Source organism: Mauremys reevesii, linkage group 12, assembly GCF_016161935.1.
Source record: "Mauremys reevesii isolate NIE-2019 linkage group 12, ASM1616193v1, whole genome shotgun sequence".
Taxonomy (NCBI): domain Eukaryota; kingdom Metazoa; phylum Chordata; order Testudines; family Geoemydidae; genus Mauremys; species Mauremys reevesii.
The window spans coordinates 4,549,734-4,572,647 of record NC_052634.1 but is presented as its reverse complement, the minus strand read 5'-3'; the positions used below and the strand labels follow the sequence as shown (position 1 = coordinate 4,572,647).

General features: G+C 48.8%; 1 protein-coding gene and 1 long non-coding RNA gene across 2 annotated transcripts; both read left to right on the top strand.

Annotated features, from left to right (window-relative positions):
* The first annotated feature begins 1,494 nt into the window (after nt 1–1,494).
* LOC120375874 lies at nt 1,495–8,861 on the top strand. Its single transcript, XR_005586854.1, has 4 exons — nt 1,495–1,645; nt 4,088–4,206; nt 4,986–5,172; nt 8,160–8,861. It is a non-coding gene; the product is annotated as an uncharacterized LOC120375874 (long non-coding RNA).
* Nucleotides 8,862–10,507: 1,646 nt separating this feature from the next.
* Nucleotides 10,508–22,427, top strand: ANKK1 (ankyrin repeat and kinase domain containing 1). Its single transcript, XM_039496921.1, is given in 12 exon segments — nt 10,508–10,588; nt 11,773–11,853; nt 15,418–15,569; nt 16,758–16,798; nt 17,473–17,628; nt 18,399–18,517; nt 19,968–20,038; nt 21,099–21,706; nt 21,709–21,800; nt 21,802–21,882; nt 21,884–21,945; nt 21,947–22,427. Coding segments are annotated over 12 exon segments (1,917 nt in total). The 3' UTR covers nt 22,320–22,427.
* Nucleotides 22,428–22,914: the final 487 nt, after the last annotated feature.

Sequence of the window (22,914 nt, the reverse complement as noted above, 5' to 3'; positions counted from 1 at the left end):
AGTGGCCACCGGTACATGCTGGTCCACAGCCGACATTAAAGTGCTGCTACAGCAATGCTTTAAGCACCATACCGGCAGGGCTGCTGATTGGAGGGGCGCAAAAGTGGCAGCTGCCTGGGGCCCGGCGATTTAAAAGGGCCCGGGGCTCCCAGCAGTGTCTGGAGCCCCAGGCCCTTTAATTTGTCACACAGGCCGGACAATGCTGAAGGGCTGGCTGGGGGAGTCTGGCCCCAACCCCGCCCCTTCCACCCAAGGCCCTGACCCTTCCGGGGGCCCAGAGCTGCCCCCCTCATCTTGCCCAGAAGCCTGGCCGCCCTGCGTACCAATAAGTCCTTTAAGTTACTTTCACCTCTGCTGGGAAGGGAAAGAAAGGTGAAGTGATTTGCCCATGGTCATACAGCAGATATGTAGTAGGGCTAATGTAGAAACCAGATCTTCTGACCCCTAGTCCAGTGCACTAACCGCTAGATCATGCTGCCTCTCCAAAGTTGTCCATTAAACTTTGCTGAAATTTACAGCTGATTTATTGTATTTTAATTTTTGTAAAACAGGCTGCAGTAAAACACATATCTTTATACTGTTCTCAGAAAGAATCCAGAAATTCCAATACCAGAATAAAATATCAGAAGAAGGGAGACAGGCTCTTGGGAACAGAGAAATATCATTTTTTCTCGGAAGTCTGCACTCAACAGCAGCATAAAAGTGGCTTGTTGAAGGATGGAAAATGGCTTATTGTCCATTGGAGGCCCCCTGCTTGGTGTCTTTTTGTTGCTTTCCTGTGCTGTTCCTGCTCTAACCTAATCTAATTGCCATGCTTATCTGAGTTCTTGCCCATGCTGGGGGAAGCAGCATCTGTCACAATCCCAGCACTTGCTTGATGTAAATATAATGCTCCCTATTGGTCACCCTTTGTTTGCACAGCAAGCACTTGAAGGCAGGGTCCATCTCCTGTTATGTGTGTACAAATCCTAGCATAACAGGGTCCTAATCTCAGTTAGGGCCTACAGCTTCAATCCCAATCCAAATAATACCAAGAATACAGGGACGTGTGATCCCGTAATAGATGGCTGTTTCCGAAAGGAAACATTTCCAGGCTTGTAAACGTGACTTTTTCATAATGAGCCTTTAATCTCTCTTCCCAGAGTGTTATTTAAGTATGCTATAAATTATTCACACTTTAAACAATTGGGCGGTATTTGTTTCCTCCTCCTTCTGCCTGGGCTGGGGTTTGGCTGAACTGATTGTAATCCTAGCGCATGGAAATATTAGTCCAGGCAGCTCTGAGCGGCGGAGGGGATTAATTACCTTAGCATGACAAACCTTTCCTATCGCTGCACTGTCATGAGTCAGCATTTCTTTTGGCCGGGTGAACTAAGGTCTGGTGAAGGGTGCTGGCTGCGCAGGTCTGGAGCACAAAGCTCTTTGTTTAGCCACAGACCTGATGCAGCCAGCAGCAGTGCCATGTGCCAACAAAACAGGGTGCCACCTGTAAAAGGGAACGTGTCTTCTTCGGTCCTTTGTCTCTCAGCAAAGGCGGTCAAAGAAGTGGGACAATTGTGACTGTGGTTTCTACTCCGGTGTGTGCAGTGCCTAGCGCAGTGGTGTCCCATTCTGGATGGGGTCTTAGGCACTACCCTTTATAAGCGTGAGTAATAGTAACACTGCTGTGACCTCTATAGGGGGGCCAAACCAACACCTCCAAATTCTTTTCCTAGAGGCCACTGAGCAGCCGTCTTATGGCAACAATTTTTGGTCCCTCTTAGCCTGGGCAGGGTTTGAACTCTTGACTCCAGCGGTGAAAAGTTCTGTATTCTATCACCAGCCCCCAGCTCCCAGCAATGATGTGCTTCCAGGCTACGGCACAAAGAGCAGGCCCCTTTCAGCATTACTAGAGATGGCTGGGAAATGGGAACTATCTCCCATGATACATTGGACAAGAAATGGGGAAGAAATCGTTTGTTCTGAAAATGTCTGTGGAAATGTTCGTCTAATAATAGTAAAAAATAAGGAAAGTGTTGAAAGAAACAAACATTTTCATTCCAAAAATGATTGCAAAAAATGTTGACCAGCTCTAATCTAATCTAATGCTGCTGTGTTGATTTGATAGCGGTTTGCACTTCTATTGCCTTGGTAAATGACTGCAGATGGAGCAGGGTACAATGAATGGGAGTGACTCCATATACCACTGACTTAAATTTGACCCTGAATTTCAGGAAGTGAAGTGTGCTAAATAGAACGGATCTGTCCCAGTCCTGCCATTTCCAGTCCTGTCTAATAAGCAGCAATGCAAAGATGCCACCTATAGCGGATTGTTAAAGAGGGTGTGAGTGTGTGTGTGTGTGTGTGTGTGTGTTTGAAATAAATACAACCTTTTCAGGTTTCATTAGGAAACTCTTTTAATCTGCCTACAGTCTGCTGGGTAAAAGCTTAAAACTCTCTCCCTGAGAGGATTATTTTTCTATCTGATATTTCAAATCATATTAAGCAAACGTGTTGAGCATAATCAAGCACTGCTCTGCAATTTTCTTTGCCAGCAGACGAGGAGATGGCTATAGCCTGAACCTATGCTACCATCAGCAACTGAAGGGCCCCTGAAGTAGGGAATGTAACTGTTTTTTAACATTTAAATTTAACCCAATAAATCATAACAACTTGTGCTTCGATAGCAGCCGTCACCAAACCGCAGTTCATGAGCCACATGCATCTCTTTTACAGTTAAAGTGCGGCTCGTGAACACACCCCCACACCTCCACCCGCCCATTCTCCGCCTACCTGACTGCAGGGGAGCGCGGGGCTGCTGCCCTGTGGTGGGGTTAGGGGCTTCTGCCAGAGATGACTGTTGCCTGCTGAGAGTGGGGGCCACAATTTAAAGGTTCACACCCCTCCCAACAGCTTGAGTCACACGCCTTCCCCCCCCACCCCCAGCATGTCCCCCCTCTTACCTTCAGCAGCCCCTCCCTGCAGCTCCCAGGTGTTAGGTCCTCATGGAGAGGCAGCAGCAAACAGCTGGGACCTGCCGGGAGGGGCTGCTGCTTTAGCTGGGGTGAAGGGGTGGGGGGAAAAGAGTCAGTATCAAAAGCAGCAGCTCTCCCTGCAGCTCCCAGCTGTTTCCTGCTGCCTCTCCCCATGGCCTCAGCTCCCAGCTCGCTGGCTCTGGCAGTGGCTGTGCAAGGTGGGAGCCTGATGGCACCATGTGCCCAAGTGAGGCCAGCAAACCATGGCAAAAATCGTGGGGGGGGACGTGCCCCCCTATGCATTGCCTCTGGCTTCTGTCCAGCGGGGAAGGGAGTCTCGGGGCTCCAGCCCTGTGGGGTGTGTCTGCTGCAGCTCGGGGCTTCAGCAGGAGTGGGGCTGAAGTCCTGAACCCCGGCAGGCACCTCCTGTAGGCCAGAAGCCCCACAACGCCCTCCCCACAGGGCTGAAGCCCTAAGCCCTGGCAGGGACAGCCCAGCTCTTGAACTTCTGACGATTGTCATACGCGGCTCAGAGGGCCAGCAGGTTTGGCCACCCCTGGTCTATATAGTTTAACTGAGGATCTTAAAACAACCATGCAAGTGTTTGACTAACTGAGCCTCAGAAAAACCCCTGGAATGTAGGTATCTATGACGATCCCCATATCACAGAGAGAAAAACTCAGGCCCAAGGTCACAAAACAAGTGCTAGCACGGAGGCTATTGTCCACTACAGCTTAGGTCCAGGGATGTGAATAAGCTACCCCGTGAGTGACGTCAGTTACACCGACTTAAACGCTCCTGTGTGCAGCACTATGTCAGTGGGAGAGAAGCTACCCTGGCTGGCGGGCTGGAGTAATGAAGTCGATGGGGGAGCTTCTCCCGTCAGCTTAGAGTGTCTGCACTAGCAGTGCTACAGCGACGCAGCTGCCAACTCTGTAGTGTATCCACAGCCTTAGTCTCCGGCTCTGACATCAGAAAACACTCCTGGAGGAAGAGATTCCAATCTATAGTCCCCCTTTCTTTCCTTTGGGCAAGGAGCAATGACAGTCGCTGGCAGGATGAGTTGAATAATAGGAAGAGGGTCTGGTTTTAAGTGGGACCAACTCAGTGTCTAACAATTCCTTTTCTTGCAGCTTCTTCCTGCATCACTTGGTGCTAGTCGAACAGGCAGGACTGGAACAACAGAGGGCACGTGTAAAAGGACTGAAAAGCATGGGCAGCACTGTGTGGTGGGCCCGGATTAGGACAGCAGGTACAGAGGCATGAGGGGTGCCTATCAGGATTGGGGTGCACCAGCAGAGCTGGGCGTGGTGGGGTAAGGGCTAGAGGAGCAGGGAGGGCTGATCACCATGCTCAGGCACAAAGCAAAGTGGAGGTGAGAGAGGCAGGACTGGATCTGGAGCCCCAGGCCCTTTAAATTGCCACCAGAGCCCCACTGGTAGGGCTGTGGGGCTCTGGGGGCTATTTAAAAAGTTCAGGGCTCCCGTTGCTTCTACCGCCCCGGCCCTTTAAATAGCCACGGGAGCCCTACCGCTTCCTCAGGGCTCCCGCGGCTATTTAAAGGGCCGGGGCAGTAGAAGCAAGGGAGCCCCGACCTTTTTAAATAGCCCCCAGAGCTTTGACTTCATCCCCGGGTGGCAGGGCTCGGGGCTCCAGGCTTCAGCCCCATGCGGTGGGGCTTCAGCTTTCTGCCCTGGGCCCCAGTGAGTCTAACACTGGTCCTGTTTGGTGGCCCCCCTGAAACCTGCTCGCGCCCCCACCCCCACCCCGAAACCAACCACTGGCCTAGGAAATGATGGCTTGTGCAGAGACAGAAAAAAACCGTATTGAAAGAATCAGCCCCAGCTCTTGCTCATCTCAAAATACGCTGGGATAGAAAAAGAGCATGACAGAGACCCTCTTACTTGGTCATTGCCTCACTCCCTTTGTTATCAGTCAGTTTGTTCCAGTTGGCGCAGCCTTTTTTGGATGGGGTTATTGGCTGCTCCCTGTCCTAAACTGATCTAAAGTAACCCAATACTCTGCCCTCAGGGAGCAAACAGTGCAACGCCCATTGCCGAAAGGGAGCGCAGCAGCAGCTCCGGGGACAGCTGCTACCTGTGTGAGCAACTTGTCAGTACTTCCAAGTCTATGGGGCTGAATCAGAAGCTGCTTTGCAAAATGCAGGAGAAATCCCCTGTCTTCTTTCTGATCGTGGCTGGGCTGCTGGGTCTGTCTGGTGAGTGATTCTTTTTGCTCTTGATTCAAGACCTGTCCTCCTCTCCCTTTCATGTAGTAAAGTTAACAAGAGGAAAAGCTGTACTTGATAATATGCTCTGAGCTCCTTGTGTGTGGCAGACTTAGGAAGGAAGAAACCATTCAGCCCTATTTGTTCATCACTCCTGGAAGGCTTAATGTTTAAAATAAAATTGTTTTATGGGAGGGGCTAGAGGCCCCAGGGGAGATCAGAGCCCCATTGTGTTAGCTGCTGTACATACACAGAGTGAGAGACAGTCTGCCCTGAAGTGTTTGCAGGTTAAATAAAGAAGTGGTAGGAGGGGGAACTGAGAAATGATGTCTGTGGCTTGCTGAAAATCACACAGCAGAACCAGGAATAGGACCCAGGTCTTGTGAGTCTCAGATTAGTGTTGTTTGAGCTAGATGCTGCTGCTTTTCTTTTGACATTTGCTCCATAACAAGTGGCCTTTTTGGTCGCTTATCAGAGTGCAGAGGACTTTCTGCAGTTTCATTGGGAGCAGAATGTCCAACCACATAAGAGACAATTGTAAAATAAAAGACAAGTTTGTAGTGCTGACCTATCTGAGACAGGAGAGAAGAGCTATTGTCACTCTCATATACTGAGGTATGGGTCTTTGCTTTTTAACCCTTATAGTCTGCCTAGGAGAATATCCTGCAAACACAAATATATTTCACTTTACTCACACAAGCAGTCTCACTGACGTCTCTAAGACTGCTCACGTGAGTAAAGCTAAGCATGGGTGTGTTCAAAGATCTTCCACCAATTTTGTTTAATCTTTTCCTCATCTCTTTTTTACCTAATAATTTGTCTCACACACCTATGAAATGTTTAAGTCCCTGATTCAGCAAAGCACTTGAGCACCTGCTTAACTTGAGATATGTGCTTAGCTCCCATTGAAGTAGGCTTAAAATGAAGCTCATGCTTAAGAACTTTGCTGAACTGGAGCCTAAACTGTGACAGATATTTTGTTTCCGTATTACAAAATCATAATTCAAAATGGTATTTTATATATTCAATATCTTATTATACACCAGTCTTTAGAATATCAAAGTAGATGACATTTTTACAATCTCCTATATTGCCTTCTATAAACTGCTCCCAATTGACAGCTGTCTTATTCATCCTCCAAGCAGAGATTCTTCCTACCTGTAACTCCTAATCAGAATTGGCTTGACCAAAAATGCCAACCTTGGTCTGTGCTCTGAAGCCGAAAGCCTCAGGCTCTAGCATTCAGAGGTTCTCTTTGAAATGCTGCGGCCTGATCTGTTTTGCCTTTTGTCAAATGTGCTAATTCAGCTTGAGCCGAAACACCTTTTAGCTTCATCCACCTGAGTTTGCAAACAGGCACTGAAAGGCAAATACTCGCTCAGCGCTGTTTAACATGCATGTCACTGTCTGGGAGGACACGCTTAGGAATGGCAATGCCCAAGAGTGAGAAGGAAAAAAAGAGAAAATATGTTCATAAGAACAATGGCCCTTTACACCACACCACAAAGGTGAGGAAGTGTCTGGTTTTGATCTGAAGGGGATGGGTCAGATAAACCAGGAGGCTCTGCCTTCTTTGTGCTGCTACAGCAAGACAGCACATCTTTAAACCCGGTTTAATTCACCATTTCACCCAGAGTTACAGCTGCTTTGTGTCAGGGGAGTGAGGTAAACAGGCCAGAGTGCATTGGTGAATACAGCCCTAATGCAGAACTTGTCAGTTATCAGGAGAGTTTTAATCAATATTGAGTCTTAAAGGAGTAATTGACTTGTTGTTGCTGTGGCACTAGTACTAAGATCACGGTTGTACTTAGAACATCTGTTTAGTCTTGTAATCTAGGACCTTCCTGATTGAAAGCATTTGGGCCAGGGAGTGAGCCTCTTAAAGACTGTGTCTTATGGTATGTCTACACCACAACTAAACACCCATGGCTGGCCTGTGTCAGCTGACTCGGGCTGTAAAATTGTGGTATAGATGTTCAGTCTCTGCCTGTAGCCTCTAAGGCAGCGGTGTTCCACACACTGAATCTGGCTATAGGGAAATCCTATTTATAGTGGAAGAATGACAGCCCCAGATTTCAGTTCTGAGTCTAATGAACCCCGACCCTCCAAAGCCTATTGAAGTCAAGGGGAATCTTTCCTTTGACCTCAATAGGCTCAGATTAGGCCCATGGTGGCAATGTTCTGCGAAGGAATTTCTTCAGTAGATGTGGGCTCTGCTGTGAGTTGGCAGAGTACCAGTCTCTATGAAGCTAAGTAAGATTGGGACAGGCCAATTTGAGTACCCAGCACTCAGGAGCGAACTCTGATTTTTGTAGCCACATTTTGGCTAGTGCGTGCCGAAGCCCTAGGATTGCAGCCACAAATCAGCTACGTCAATGTCTAAACGCTTTAAAATTGGTCTGTTCTCTATGCCCACGTTTGGGACTGCAGTTATTTGTTGGCCCCGAAATGGAGAGCTGAGGCCTTCTTTTGAAAATCAGGGCCACTATACAGTGGATAAAATGAATACAGGTAACACTCTCAGCCAGGGATTCACCATTCATAGGGCTCGACTTCTCAAGCATGAAGTTTGTAACCAGGACCTATAGTCACTGGTGATGATCAGGAGTGACCATAACGTAGGGCCTGATTCTCCATTGCCCTGCACCTCATATTGTCATTTAGCCCTGTGCAAAGTTGGTGTAAAAGGGATGAATTCTGATCTGGTAGCATTTTACACCAGTATTGCACTGGTGCACGAGGTGCAAGGCAGTGGCGATTCAGGCCTAGTGTATTAGAGGTAGCAGTCAGTGGTAGCTTGACAAAGGACAATACAGACCCTGTCAGTTCTTTATATTCAGTCTGAGTTTCGTATGATGAGGTTTGGAACCAGCAGGTTACTTAACATTCTGCTCCTGTTGCAAACAAGCACCACAAGCTAAAAGTAAATTAACTAGAAAAGAGACAAAGGGCTTTTTCTATTCTTTCGCAGCCTCCAGAAATGAGCCTCATTCCAGTGAAATGGTAGGCCAGAGATTTCTCAGAGAAACCCGACTGAGCACAGAGAGCAGCCCAGGGACCAGTGCAGTGTTTTCCATCACGGAAGACAACACAGCCAAGGTGATGTATAAATTGCAAAGTGTCACAACTGACCCTACAAACAACAAATTACCCCACTCACCTGAGGCTACAGCCAACTTCAGTGCACTGCACGCAGTGACAGCCTTTGCAAAGAATACAGACAAGCTACCTAGAGAATCAAGCAGAAACTCAGATGTGTCTGAACAACTGCAGACAGAAGAAGAAGTTTTAAATCTCCAGGACCATGGCACTGTTACTTTGAGTAGCATGAGCATTCCCATCTCAAGGGGGAAAATGGACTCTTCCACTCTTACGAAAGATCCAAAGGAGTTACCGCCAGGAAAAGCAGAAAGGGAAACTGCTACCAGAATTGACCTGTCCAGTCCCACTTGCAGTGAGATGGCACTCATAGAACCACATGCATTTCAGCCCCTCACTGTTGAGATTGCAAGCTCTAGGCTGCCTGGTGGCATCATGTGGACTGCGACTCCAAATTCCAGAATCTCTCTCGTGACTTCAATTATAAATTCTCACAAGCTGGACGAAAACCAGAAAGAAACACCAGCATCTTCATTTCCGCTCAAAATCATGCAGGCTCTCAAGGACAGCGACAGATCCATTACCACCATTAATCCCTCTTACTAATAAAAGGTTGAGAGAGAACAGCCCTGAGCCCGAGCTATATTAAAGCTTTATTTGCTACTGGGATTCCAGCATCTCTGAAGGAGACTCAGCGTCCAGAGATTGGGGTCACTTTTTCAGCCTTCTTGCAAAAGCCAAGAGAAGCTGGTAAAGGAGAATGTTATGTGCTTGATGTTAATCTCTTGTCTCTTTGAAGAGCTGTAGATCCTGCAGACCCACGTGGCTGTGCTAGTGTTGAAGGAAGCCGATTACTGAGAGCCACGGTAGATGGTTGCTCCATCTCATGCCCAGGCAAGGCTGGCATTGTGCTTCTTGTTCCTTTGATCATTGAAGAGTTAAGTAAGGTTGATGATGTTAGCAGTTCCTGAACGGAAGCCAGCCTCCCATCACTGGTGTCTGGGTCTGCTGCAGACAGGGGGGCATTTTTCATGGGTTGTAAACACACCATGTCATCAGAATGTCCAACCAAGCAGAACAGATACTGGGCTGGCAACAGGAGCAGCCAGTGACTGGCCATGAAAGCACGTAGACTTTTGGAAGCTGTGATATCTGAGTGAATAGCCCTTGTGCTGGGTGCATTGGAGCCTCAGCAGGACTTATGAAAACCAACAGCCCAGGGGCTGTCATTAAGCTGGGCAGGCTTCCTAGTGCACAACTCAGGGATGGATCAAGGCTTCCAGGACGCCCACTTTGGGAAGCTGAAGTGTCAGAGTTAGGAAGGTTAAAGCTCTGGTCCTTGTTGTCAGGGAACACTGAGGGGGCAGGAGATGGGTGGGCTAACAGGGATGTTGGGAAGGTACTGGCCTGAGCAGGGGGCTGTGGCATTCTCACACCTTCAGGGTCTTTCAGAGGGCTCGGGTGTGGTGTTGTGGGGAAGTTTACTTGAGATCCAAGATGAACAGAAATGTGTTGTGCATGATACCCGTGGGGAGCGGAAGCAGACATACCTGCCAACGTGGGAGGTCGGCCCCAGCACAGGCAGAGGCAGATGTACCTGGGGGGCCCGGGCCCAGCATGGGCAGAGGCAGACGTACCTGGGGGTCAGGCCCAGTGTGGGCAGAGGCAGACGTACCTGGGGGTCAGGCCCAGTATGGGCAGAGGTAGACGTAGCTGGGGCCCGGGCCCAGCATGGGCAGAGGCAGACGTACCTGGGGGTCAGGCCCAGCGTGGGCACAGGCAGACGTACCTGAGGGTCAGGCCCAGTGTGGGTAGAGGCAGACGTCCCTGGGGGTTCAGGCCCAGCGTGGGCAGAGGCAGACGTACCTGAGGGTCAGGCCCAGCGTGGGCACAGGCAGACGTACCTGGCTGATCACCCATAGAGCTCTCCTGCCACAGGAACACTGGTGATGTTCCTTTCAACCCTATGGTTGTTTGGGATAATTTGAACAGGAATAATTTGGCTGGTTTAATGGATGTCGATTATCAGCTGAAGTCCCTTGGCTCTCAGGGGATCTGGACGGCTCAGGTCTGTGTGCCATTGTCCAATGATCAATATCACTTTGCAGAGCTGGGCTTGGGCTTTGTTTGAGACTTTCATCAATTTCCTGGGAAATGACCAATTTATTGAAGTTGACAAACTGGAACAAAGCGAAGGGCTGTGATTTATCGGTTCTGGGCTCGTGCGATGAAGATTGCAGTAAGGCATTTGGAGAAGGCATTTCTGAGAGCACGAGTAATGGAGAGGGATGAGCACCACTTTGTAGAGGTATCTGAAGGGCAGACAAATTGCCTGGGTTTCCAGAACCATTCACTTCAGCTGTTTTGGGGTCAATGGTTTTACTCCCTGTTGTGTATCTCTGTAGGGGTATAGCTGGGGAAGGCTGCTTTGTCCTTGAAATGATTGCCTCAGATTCCTTTGCAGTTACAGACGATCATACAAGCGCTTTGCTAATGAGCAGGAAAGCGTTCTTCCCGGCCACTTCAAATACCAGATCTCATTTGAATACTTTGCAACCAAACGTCACCAGAATGAATGAGGCAGCGGTGGTTTCACCACCAACAGTGAAGGTCAACAGCATGCAAATGAGAGAAGAGTGTGCCATGACAGCTGACCAACTGCCTGTTCAGACACTTCTGTCTCAGTTGCATCATTTGCCATCAAGCCTTCAAAGCCGCCCACCAGAGAGGACATCTTCAGAAGACCATGTGAAAAAAGAGCCTGGTCATTCCACCCCTCACACTCACATCACTCAGTCTTCTCTGTCTTCTTAAGGCCAAAACGTCTCTGGCAACAAATCCGGCTTTCACCTCTGCTGATGGGCTTGAGGATAAGGTTATAAACCAGTCCTCCCTCTTCAGTGTGCGGGCACTGAGTGACTGAGGCACTTCTAACAACAAATTGAACCCAATTCCAGCCAGCCTTGGAGAGTTCTTCGGTTGCTTCTGATGTACCAATGGCCTTTGCATCAGGGAAGAATTCCTCACTAGATGTTACTGACAGTGGATCATTTGATCAGCCCTCCACGCACACAGCGAGCGAGCAGATTGTTACAACAAGCAAAATGACTGAAGATGAAGCTGAGGACCTGATAACTGTTGTGCTGCTGCCAGATCCTGATCCCAGAACATTTGAGAGCAGGGCGCCTTAGAGGAGTTTGACGCAGTTGGACGATGTTCTTCAGGATGGGCAGTTATAGTGCTGGGATCATTTGGGGGTATTCATGCTGTGCACTTTAAGAGGTTGAACATGCTAATATACCCACAGGTCAGTAAAATGGGGAAGCTGCAATGGTATTTTAAAAATGTTTAGTCCCTCTCACATGGCTTCACATTTGGAGAACACTCTGGTACATGAACCTGCATTTCAGGGCCTGATTTTTTAACAGCCGATTCCAATTTTGTGCCTGCATTTCTGCTCCCCTCAAACTTTCTGTGGGTGCAATTTTGCAGGCAAAATCATTTGCGAGAGCACTTTATAGCAACCGGGTGTCTAGCTGCTCGATTGTGTCCACAGAGAAGGCAGATGTCTATGTACGTTAAAATGCTTCCATGCTAACTGGTGCTTGCAGTGGTTTGCAAGTACACAGAGGCCAAGCTGAGATGTTTCTGGAAATGTGTGGCTTTATCATGACACAATTTACAGAGTAAACTCAACTATTGCAGAGATTTAGATGCTTTCAGTGGAATTGTAAAACTTGACTCAGGTTCCTGGTTGTCTTATCGTCATGAAATAAGCAGCTCCGCCAGGGGGACCGAATCCCGTGCACCTTGCTGTTTGTCCTCGACATTTGTCATTGGAGAAGGCTTTTATCCCCCTCCAGCTTTGCAGTTGTGTCCGATGACACCTGTGGCTCTGGGAGCTACTCTGTGCAGATGAGCCTGCATCCTGCTGGGGAAGTGGTCCTGGGCTCCAAGAACCACCTTCTTCCCCAGAGACCTTCCTGGTTGTCATCACCCTGCAGAACAACCACAGCCACCCCAAGCTGAGGATCGAGTCATGCTGCGTGACTCCCACTGCCAGGCCAGAAGGACCGGATGCCATGTGCTGTCTATTCCCCAGGTCAGATCCAGGGCCGCTGCGAGAGCTTGAGCATTATCTTCACGTGCTGTTCTTAGGGCCTGTGCTAGGAATGGGAGGGGCCCTGCATGATTCCTGACAGCTACTTTCTCTTATATCTCATTGCTACTGTAGGGAGCCCCCTGATCCGAGTCACTTTGAAGTGACCTGTTGTGTGACCTTGGGTAAATTACTCCCCTTGCCTGTGTCTCCATCTCCTAGCAGCAGGACAGGGATAATGCTCCCTCCCCTCTCCAGGACAGGCATCAGGACGCCTGAGGATTAATTTGTTAATGATTGTAAAGTACTTCAGAGATAAAAAGCCAAGTAGTAGTATTACCACTAAGAAGGGCTTATGTGCTGGCCCACACAGGCACTGCCAGGGTCACCTCTGCACTGCTTACAAGCCAGTCTGGGTCAGGGACTAATAACCAACATTGCAACAGCAGGTTGGACAGTTGTAGCGAAATCAGCATTCAGTAAAATTGTTCTCTGGCACTGGGAACGGTGATCTCTAGAAAGATGTCCAAGCTGAGGCCATATTACCGTGCCAGGGGCTTTTGGCTTAACCTGCCCATGCTGCCATGCAGACCTGACTTAAAGCCTATGTAAATGGATGCTGGGAAATCCCATGGGATGGGGATGGATGGAAGTGAAGCTGGATTCCCTTGTCTTTCCAGGTTGCCGTTCGGATGCAGCCACATCCAGTTACTGCAGAGTGAACAATCCAGAGCTGCCAGCTTCACTGTGCAGCTGTTCCAGATGCTGAACCACTCCGCGGCATCTTTACACTGCAAGCTCAGTATCTGCCCGAATGACCACACAGGGCGTGAGCGGGTATGTGCACAGGTGCCTCTAGTACCGGCAGAGAGCAATGGGACGTGAGGGTGACACCGGCAGAGAGTGCTTGGAATGACCCAAGCTTGTCCTTTGTCCCTGGATAAAAGCTAACACAGCGGAGCCAGCAAAGTTCCCCTGTTGAATAGTTCTGGTTTCTTCCTGCTCACAAACTCCTTTCTGATCGCACTCTCTGCCCTAAGGCCCCAGTCAAATTTCCACTCTTGGTTACCTAATCTTCCCTAAATCCTGATACCTTATTTCCACTCCACTAACGAATTGCCACTCTACTAACTGATGTACTGGCTTTTTTTAACTTAATATCATATGGATAAACTAGCCAACAGAAATCGGACGGCAGAGTCCCAGGGGAAGGATTTGCTGCATTGCCGAGTTAATGTGCATGGCTTGGTGTCCCACTAACTAAGATGGGTGTGATTTCTTCATGGGGTAGTTTTCAGGCTTCTGCAGCTTGGCAGCCACAGCGACTGATGTAATTGATTTGGACTTAAATAAAGCATTTGATACACTGTCTCATGCTTAGACATGGACAACGTCATTGATTTAAAAGGGGAAAAGCACCATATATGGAAGGGAGTGTGTGAGGTGTGGAGAATATGTCCAGGGATCAGGGCTTGCTCTAATCTTAGTTTAAATCTTTACTAATGGTGTGGAAGACAGGGGTAAACAGCATGTTAATGAAATCTGAGGTGAAGGTAGAGAAATTATTCAGAGCAGGCTGGAGAGGCTAGCCGTAAGATGACAGTGACAGAAGCAAATACACTTAGGGAAAGTAACCAGAAGCACAGATTAAAACATGAGCTGGACAAAGCACTGGAGCATGTACCAAAGGGAATGACTCTATTGGTCATAAGGGAACTAGAGAAGATTTATTTTCATTGCTGATGATTGTGCATAGCTACCAGCATTGGAGAATAGAGGAGAATTCAGGCCTGCACAGCAGAAATTCAAATGATTTTTTTCATGTCTTTTCCAGAATTGCTATGAACACAGGGAGATGATTCCCCAACAAAGTGACGGAGGCAGCTATAGAAACCTGCACCCTCTGATCTCCTTTGGTCCGGTTCTGAAAGGGAAGCATGGATTTCTAGATAAGCAGGTGGAAGAAGGTGGGTGTTGCGCTTTCTGTTGCATTCCAGATGCTATTTGGGATCATTTCTGCTTTACCAAACATTTTGCGGCTCTACATCTGGTAGGACTGGGTGGTGGGTTAGGAACTCACTCTGGGGTTTGAGCACATACGACAAATGCTCCGTGGAACATAATCCCCGGGCCTTGGAAGGGCAACTCTATTAGCTAAGCGTGCATTGATTTTTCTGGCCTGGGGTGGATTTCATGCAGTTCATGACAAATGTTTTGGCAGGTTTACGAAGTCCTTAAGGGGAACTACATTGCTGGAACTTTTTTTGCCACTTGTACCAAGTTCCCTGTAAAGATGCATGATCAGACAATTCAAACAAGGGGCAGATGGAAGGGGCTCGCTTCATCGGTACGTCACGTGATGAGAATTGCTCTGAGCTCTAGCCCGGTGTTTCTCAACCTTTTTGATACCAGGGACCAGCTTGCTGCCTTCCTAAAATGGGCCAGGGAAATCTCAGGGATTGGTGCCGGTCCACAGACCGGTCATTGAGAAACACTGCTGTAGCCCACCCTTAGGTGCAACACAGGCTGTACCAGCTGGCCCATTACGCTGTATATTAGGAACCAGGTCCTCAACTGGTGTAAATTAGCATAGCTGCATTGAAGTCAATGGAACTATGCTGATCAGCACCAGCTGAGAATCCGGCCCTGGGTGCTTTAATCTCTGTGGCACAGCTGGGTTTGCTGCAGAAGCTATTTTGAAAATGCACAGTGTACACAGGAGAGACTTAGGGCCTTTCATTCTCTGTGTGGCAGGGCCATGCTAGAAAATGCTTCACCTTCCATTGTAAGCGTTGCAACAATAAAGAGCCAACCTGGGAAATGCAGGTCAGTCCCAATCCAGGGTGAAATCCTGGCCCCCATCAAGCTCAATGGCAAATCTCTCACTGACTTCAGCGGGCCTGGGAGTTCATTCCCCACATCTTAATCACAAAACCTTCCCTCTGTCCGCAAATAGCTGCACTCTAGATGGCTAGCGCAAGCAGGGAGAGCGGTTGCTGGGTGATAGAAAGGGAGGTTATAACTGGCCCTGATTTCAGATTTCAGACTTTGGGTTGTCCAGATGGATGGAGCAGTCGAGCTGGATGCAGTACATTGAGAGATCAGCCTTGAGGGGCGCCCTGAGCTACATCCCGCCTGAAATGTTTCTCCACAGCACCAGGCCTCCAGGAACCGAATACCATGTGTATAGGTAAGGGCTGTGCGGAGTGACTGGGCGGGAGGCAGCAGCAGCTGGGGATATCTGTTCAGGGGTCAGCCAGAGTTGCCATCTCACTCCTGCATGATGTGAGAGCGATTGTGCATTGCCTAATTTTGTTTACATTCTGGCTCTCTTCCTTGCATAATGTACTCGGTGGGGAACATGCCAGGAGCGACGTGTGCTGCTTACCCCTCATCAGGGTGAGTTTATCTGCGGAGAGTCATCTGTCTCCGACCAGCTGCATTTCTGTACAGTTCTGACCCAGCATGACTTGTATGCTGTATTGCCTCCGGTTCCATCACACCCTGTTAGGTCATGAGGAGCTATTGGAGGAGAGGAATAATATTAAACCACAACGCAGGCAGCATGTGGTCTCTGGCTCAACAGGCATTGCTTAGAATTATGCTGGTACTGAAGTATCAGCGGGTAGCTCTGTTCGTCTGTATCAGCAAAAACAGCAAGGAGTCCGATGGCACCTTAAAGATGAACAGATTCATTTGGGCATAAGCTTTCGTGGGTAAAAGAAACACTTCTTCAGATCAAATAAATCTGTTAGTCTTTAAGGTGCCACCGGACTCCTTGCTTTTGCTGGTACTGAAGCAATTAAGGTTCTGTTCGGGCTTTGCATTTGGGTATCAGCTTAGCTTTGGCCAGTGTGGGGTGCCATACTGGAGAGAGGCCAATGACTTAGGTTCCCCTTGTTCCTTACATCCCAAACTAGATATAGGGGGCCCCTTTACCCACCCCTGAAATGCACCAGCAGGCACACGGCGGGACAAAACGCGAAGAAGCAGCCCAGGGTCAAATGAATGCTGGGACTTTGGAGTCACCAAACATCGGTTCCCCAAATGGGAACTGGGTCAAAACAATGGGGCTCGGAGCTTGATTCTTGCAAGGGCCGTCGTGGGGAGCAATCCATTACTGTGACAAACCCCAGTTCTGGCATTGGCGCAGCCTGGGAGTGCCGGGCTGTCCGAGGTTTCTGTGATCGTTTGAGAAATCCTCCCCTTGGAGGCATGGGGACTGATTCCCTTGAGATTAAGATGCATCTGAATAGCCTCTTCCCTAATTTGTCCATTCCCGAGAAGCTGAGAGTATCCCACCAAGCAGTGAGATACATTTTTATTTAGGAAAAGGATGCCACATGGACGGCTGCTGATGACCTTTCATTGCCCGCAGCTCTGGGATTGTCAATTGGGAGGTTCTTATGCCATATTCAGGTAACAATTACAAAAAACCCACTTCCCACACTAATCTTTACCTCCAAAGCACTGTGCTGAATGAGTAACCTCAAGTCCCAACAGCCCCGGCTGGGAAATAGAGCAGGCTAAATCATTAGCCTCGCTTTCCAGCCTGGGAAACAGAAGCAGAGAAAAATCAAGTAACTTACTCAAGGCCATAGAGAGAGTCAGCAGCAGAGCCAGGAATAGAACCAAAGAACCCTGACTGCCATTCCTGCATCCAGCCAGGCTGCCTGTCTTGTAACTATGTGGACAGATGCTGCTGTTGGGACCTGAGGACAATAAACCAGTGGGCTTCATCTGTTGACTCGAGGTCAGTGGTGTCATCTAAGAGATGGGGGGATAAACCTTCACCTTGCCGCAGGGGTTAGGGGGATAACGTGAAGCTTGGGCCTTCTGGAACCCAGGAGTCCTGCAGTGCAGTGTGACGCTCACAGGGCTGGCTCAGACAGACTGACAAGCCAAAGCCCTAGAGCATAGGGGTGTTGGTGCAGAGGTGGGATTGTGCTTGAAGCAAGGGAGTGCAGTCCCTAAGCAGTGAGTCAAAGGCCCCAGTCTAATGGTACAGCCCTGCTGTAATGACCACAGTGTCATGGCTGCTCCATCCTGGTAATAGAAAACAAGTGCACTGCACATCGCTGACTCTTTTTCAGGAGCCAACATGATGGCCATCATAGTTGGGACTTCAGCAGGCAGGCGGCCCTGCCTAGAGTCCATCTGTGATGAGTGGCCAGGGGAACACCAGCAGATGGTTGACTTGCTGAAGAGGTGCTGGGACCAAGACCCCAAGAAAAGGCCACACTTCACAGGTGTGGTAGCCAAGTGTGACCTGGCTTGAACTCAGCTGAGGGCAAAGCCAAACACTTGATCTGAACTCCCGGCATGAGTTTTGCACCAAGAAGCAGTTCTAGACGTCAAGAACGGCTGCTACATCAGCTGAACCAAAGCTCCAGCTCCCAAGATTTCTGACCTCCGCGGGAAGCTGGATATGGGGCTCAACTCTGCCGCTCAGCCCCAACTTTAGTTTAAACATAAGGCAATTTATGGGCTTCTCACAAACAGTCTTTACCTGAGTCTCCCCACACCCCCATGGCCGTGTCCTTCTCAAGGATCTCAGACCATGCAGATTCGCTGATCCTAGGGAGTCCCATCTTTGAAGCAGCCTCTTACCTGGGCTCTGTCATGCTTTTAGCAATGAGTGCAGAGCTTCCTTAGAAGCCTCTGTCGGAGGCTTGTGTTGAAAGTCAGCCCCCTAAAGACGCTGCTGCGATCCTCTCTAGGAGCTCTCTGCACCTGAATGTTGCTTGGGCATTGCCTGAAAAAGCACATCCTGCATGAGGTACTCTGCAGGCCTCTGTTCTCCTTGTGCCTGTTGTTACTGTATGGGTCTGCAAGTGTGAAGGCAGGGATTGAGAATAACTGGCTGTTTGCATTGAGCTGGGCAGTGGCCAGCTACTGCCCAAACACTTTCCCTTTTATGCTTATTCCCCCTAGATTTTCCCCTTCCCAATGTGTTTGTTGAACTCTGGATCTTGTGGGGAAGGGTAGTCCTCCACTAACCATGTTTCTTCTTGTGTAGATATCCCTGTGGAAACTGACATGCTCCTGCCATTAATGCAAAGCCTTGTGATGGATCCGGAGAATGAGCGCCTCGTCAGGAAGATGTCTCACAAGCCCACCAGATTTGGGAGCCAAAAAGTAAGGAAGATTCACACCTTCCCCTGGGAAATGCTCTCATGCACCTTAGCAGTGTTTCCCTTCCCCTCTTTTCACATTCAGGAGGGAGCTGTATCTCTTTCCCCATTGTTACCGATCAGACTACCTCTGCGCTTTTTGTACAGGCTGCTCTGTCTGGTGTGTTTCCTCCTTCGCTACTGAGGAGGGAGCCCGTGAATCTAGGAAGTTGGCCGGGAACGTCAGGGCTGTTTAAATGGAGAAAATTCTTATTAGCCACCAGGAAGGAGCTTTATCCCATCCTCTTGGTGAGGAACTTACTCCTCCCTGGCGAGATGGGATGCTGTGCTGGCTGGGACGCAGGCAGGCTGAGGGAAAGAATTTTTTACACAGCTGCAAGCACACGGCAGAGGCAGGGCTGGATATCGTTTAGGCTGTGATCGTGCAACGAGCTCCATGCCAGCAGAGTCCAACGGAGCTCCATGCGGGGGTTTGCCCAGGCAGACTTAATTGCAGGACAGAGTCCTTAGTTCCAAGCATAAAGCTCCAGATGACATTTTCCAGCTGTGGGGAAGCAGAGGCATATGTATTAAGCCAAGCATATCCCAGTCAGTGCATATATCAAATTTTTGCTCTTAAATCTCCACAGTGTAGGGTGTAAAGGGTACCACCCCCAAGGGAAGAAGTAACAGGCCTCATCTGGAGTACTGTGTCCAGTTTTGGGCCCCACACTACAAGAAGGATGTGGAAAAATTGGAGAGAGTCCAGCGGGCTGGAGCACATGACTTATGAGGAGAGGCTGAGGGAACTGGGATTGTTTAGTCTGCAGAAGAGACGAATGAGGGGGGATTTGATAGCAGCCTTCAACTACCTGAAAGGGGGTTCCAAAGAGGATGGAGCTAGGCTGTTCTCAGTGGTACCTGATGACAGAACAAGGAGTAATGGTCTCAAGTTGCAGTGGGGGAGGTTTAGATTGGATATTAGGAAAAACTTTTTCACTAGTAGGGTGGTGAAGCACTGGAATGGGTTACTTAGGGAGGTGGTGGAATCTCCTTCCTTAGAGGTTTTTAAGGTCAGGCTTGACAAAGCCCTGGCTGGGATGATTTAGTTGCTAATTGGTCCTTCTTTGAGCAGGGGGTTAGACTAGATGACCTCCCAAGGTCCCGTCCAGCCCTGATATTGTATGATTCTAACACAGGAGGACTGAAAGACTATTGTTGTTGTATTTTAATCTCCCCCCCCCCCCGCCCCATTCATTAAAGGTAGCGAGAGACCAGATGCTTGGGCAGGCAAGTTCAGAGGGTCAAGAGAAAGGAAGATAATTTTGTTCAGAGTCCCTGGGTGGAAGTGTAAATGGGTATCTGAGATCCTGTCATTAAACATCAAAATAAATGGAAATGGAACATTTAACTTTGGGAAGAGGTGACTAAGGAAAGAGAAGGAGCGAAACCTCATTATCCTGCATGTTTCCCAGAAAGCACCAGTTCAGGAGAGAGTTCAGGAGTCCAAGGAGACCGCATTCGACATAGCCATGATTGGCAGCCAGTGAGGGGAAGGTTAGACTGCACTATGAGAAGGGAGTTCTTCTAAAAAGTTACTGGAAATTGCTACAGTGGAATCATGGAGTATCATCATGGGAGGTGGATGGGAGAGATGGACAGAACCTGTTTCTTTTCCTCCAAAGGATTCTCTGTTGCCTTCAACAAATGGAAGTCTTGCCTTCTCTGTGATTTAGTATTCAGTGTACTGTTTTCTTTCAAGATTGATTTTTTTTAAGTAGGCTGTAAATACTAAGGACAGCTCACTATGCATGAGATTTATCAGGGGGGTTAAAATTCCCAAGGAAATTTATTTCGCTTTTAAGGTAAAACAGACCATGCTGGTGATTTATAATAACCCCCAGCACTGTGTTTGCACTCTTGCATTCCCAATTGTGCTGTGATTATCTTGAGTGAGTTTTGAATGTAATATCAAGCAAGCTTGGTAAGAAAAATAGTGCATAAATGATGGCACAAAATCCTAGTGTGCTAAATGGGAAGAACATGAAACACACAAATGGTAAATTGCAAATAACAAACTGCCCATAATGTTCTTTTCCTATTATCTCTCCTCCCTGAAAACAAGAGCCAGAAACTAGGATCCATCCTCTCCCAAGACACAAGTAGTAGTGGTGAGTAGGGCACCTTTGCTGATAAACCTTAGATGAGAATCAAGTGGGCAAGAGAACAGAGCAGCCCGTTTCCCACCTTTCCCCTAGGATAGCCTCCATACAAAAGGACAATCCTTGTGTTTTCGGACTGGGTGATTTTTAATTTCAGATTAAGGAAAAGTGCAAACCAAAAAAAGAACAAATATAAAGTCCCTGTGAGAGAGATGCAAACTGTTTCCTTTGCTCTTACCCATACGGCCCTGTCCCATAGCAGACCAGCAGGCGGGTGCATTTCCTTTGGTTTTAGACCCTGCAGATCCACATGCATGGGTTTTATTTTGAGCTCTGGGCATCCAGAATTCCCCAGTGCTGTGCACACCATAGTTTGGGAGCCCTCAAGCTGTTATATCACTCAGTTGCTTTCTCTTTCTCATACTCTGTTTCCTCTGCCCTTAGAGACTCATCTCCCACGTTCCCCCACCAGCGAGGTCAAGGGCCTGGAGAGCTTCATAATGTCCAAGGAAGTCCGCAGGGCCAGGAAAATGGCCTCACCCTGCTTCACCTCGTGGTGATTCAAGGAAATGTGGAGAAGCTGAAGTTTCTGTTGAGTCAGGAGGCCAATGTGGACATCCAGCTGGTCTGTGGCTACACCCCACTCCTTGTGGCTGTCCAGAAGAGGTCACCAGAGATCTGCTCAGTTCTAATAGAGCACGGTGTGGATGTCAACATGGCTGCCAAAGGCCGCTGTTCCCCTCTTCACTTCGCGGCTCAGAATGGGGATGACAGGATTGTGCGCCTCTTGCTGGGCCACCAGGCGCAGGCAGACTCCCAAGAACATGAAGGATGGACTCCACTTCACTTGGCATCCCAGAACAACTTCGAGAACATGGCCCGGGTGCTGCTTTCCCGCCAGGCTGACCCCAGCTGCCAGGAGAACATTGGGAGAACTGCCCTCCACGTGGCAGCTTGCTTCGGGCACATCAGCCTTGTGAAACTCCTAGCTAGCCAAGGAGCTGACCTAGAGAGGAAGCAGAAGACCCACCAGACCCCACTGCACTTTGCACTTTGTAGTTCAGGGTGGTGCAATACCTCCTGAAGAGTGGGGCATCTGTCAACTGCCTGGATGGGAATCACTACAGTGCCTTGCACATGGCTGCGGGTGAAGGGGAAATACCTGATATGGGAGAAATTGATCAAATACAGGGCCAATGTGGACTTGAGGATGGACAAAGGGTGGACCCCCTCTACACCTGGCTTGTTTTAAGGGCCACATCGAAATCATCTGCCTGCTAAGAGACAACCAAAGGAGGCCTGGACTGGACACCTCTTCACATGGCCACCTGCTATAGCGAAGAGTCTGTGGTCTGCGAGCTCCTGAGAAGCGGGGTGGACCCCAACATCACTGAGAAATCAGAGTGGACCCCTCTGCAGCTCGCTTTCCAGCGGGGTGCCTTCCTGAGCATCATCAACCTTCTGGAGCACAAAGCAGACATCATTGTTAAGAACAAGGCGGGTTGGACTCCCCTGCGCCTCGCTGTCCTCAGTGGCAATGTGGCTATCATAAAGTCCTTAATCAAGGCTGGTGCTGTGCTGGATGTGGAGGACATGACTGGCTGCACACCCCTCCAGCTGGCCATTAGGAATCAGAAGCAAAGCATTGGACTTGCCAGTGAATAACATGGAGTGGTGAAAAAGCTTAAAACCGTGAGCTCCAATTCACCTCTGACATGGTCAACAGGTGGGATGGATTTGTAGAGTCACCAGCTCTTGTAATTTTATCTTGAGTCTCGCAATATTAGATGTTGTTTCTTCAATCACTAGCTCCTGGAGTCAGGTGATTGTAGGACAATCTCAACTTTCATTTTTTTAAAAATAAATAAATTTCTAGTTCACGTTTGCTGAGAAAAGCTGGAGGATGTGAATCCTAAAGTCTCCAATGCCTGAGGGCAAACACAAAGAACCCAGCACTGATTATTCTGGGGGTCTGACTCATGATTTTGAAGGCTTTGGGGTGGGAGTGCTGGATTTGACCCATGTGTATGTGGGTCCATGCTAGTAATTTCATCTGGGGGATGGAAGTGGATGCAAAAGCTACACCCCTCTTTTTGTATGGACCCTGCTGGATTTACATCTGGTGACAAACATATCCACGTCTCCCACAGAGCTTCCTGCTTCCATTCCTCCCTTAAATGGGGAGCTTTTACAGGAATCAGAGTGGTGCACAGGGGTGTTAGCATAAGCAGGAATGAGGCCCTGTCTGTCCCATCCACTG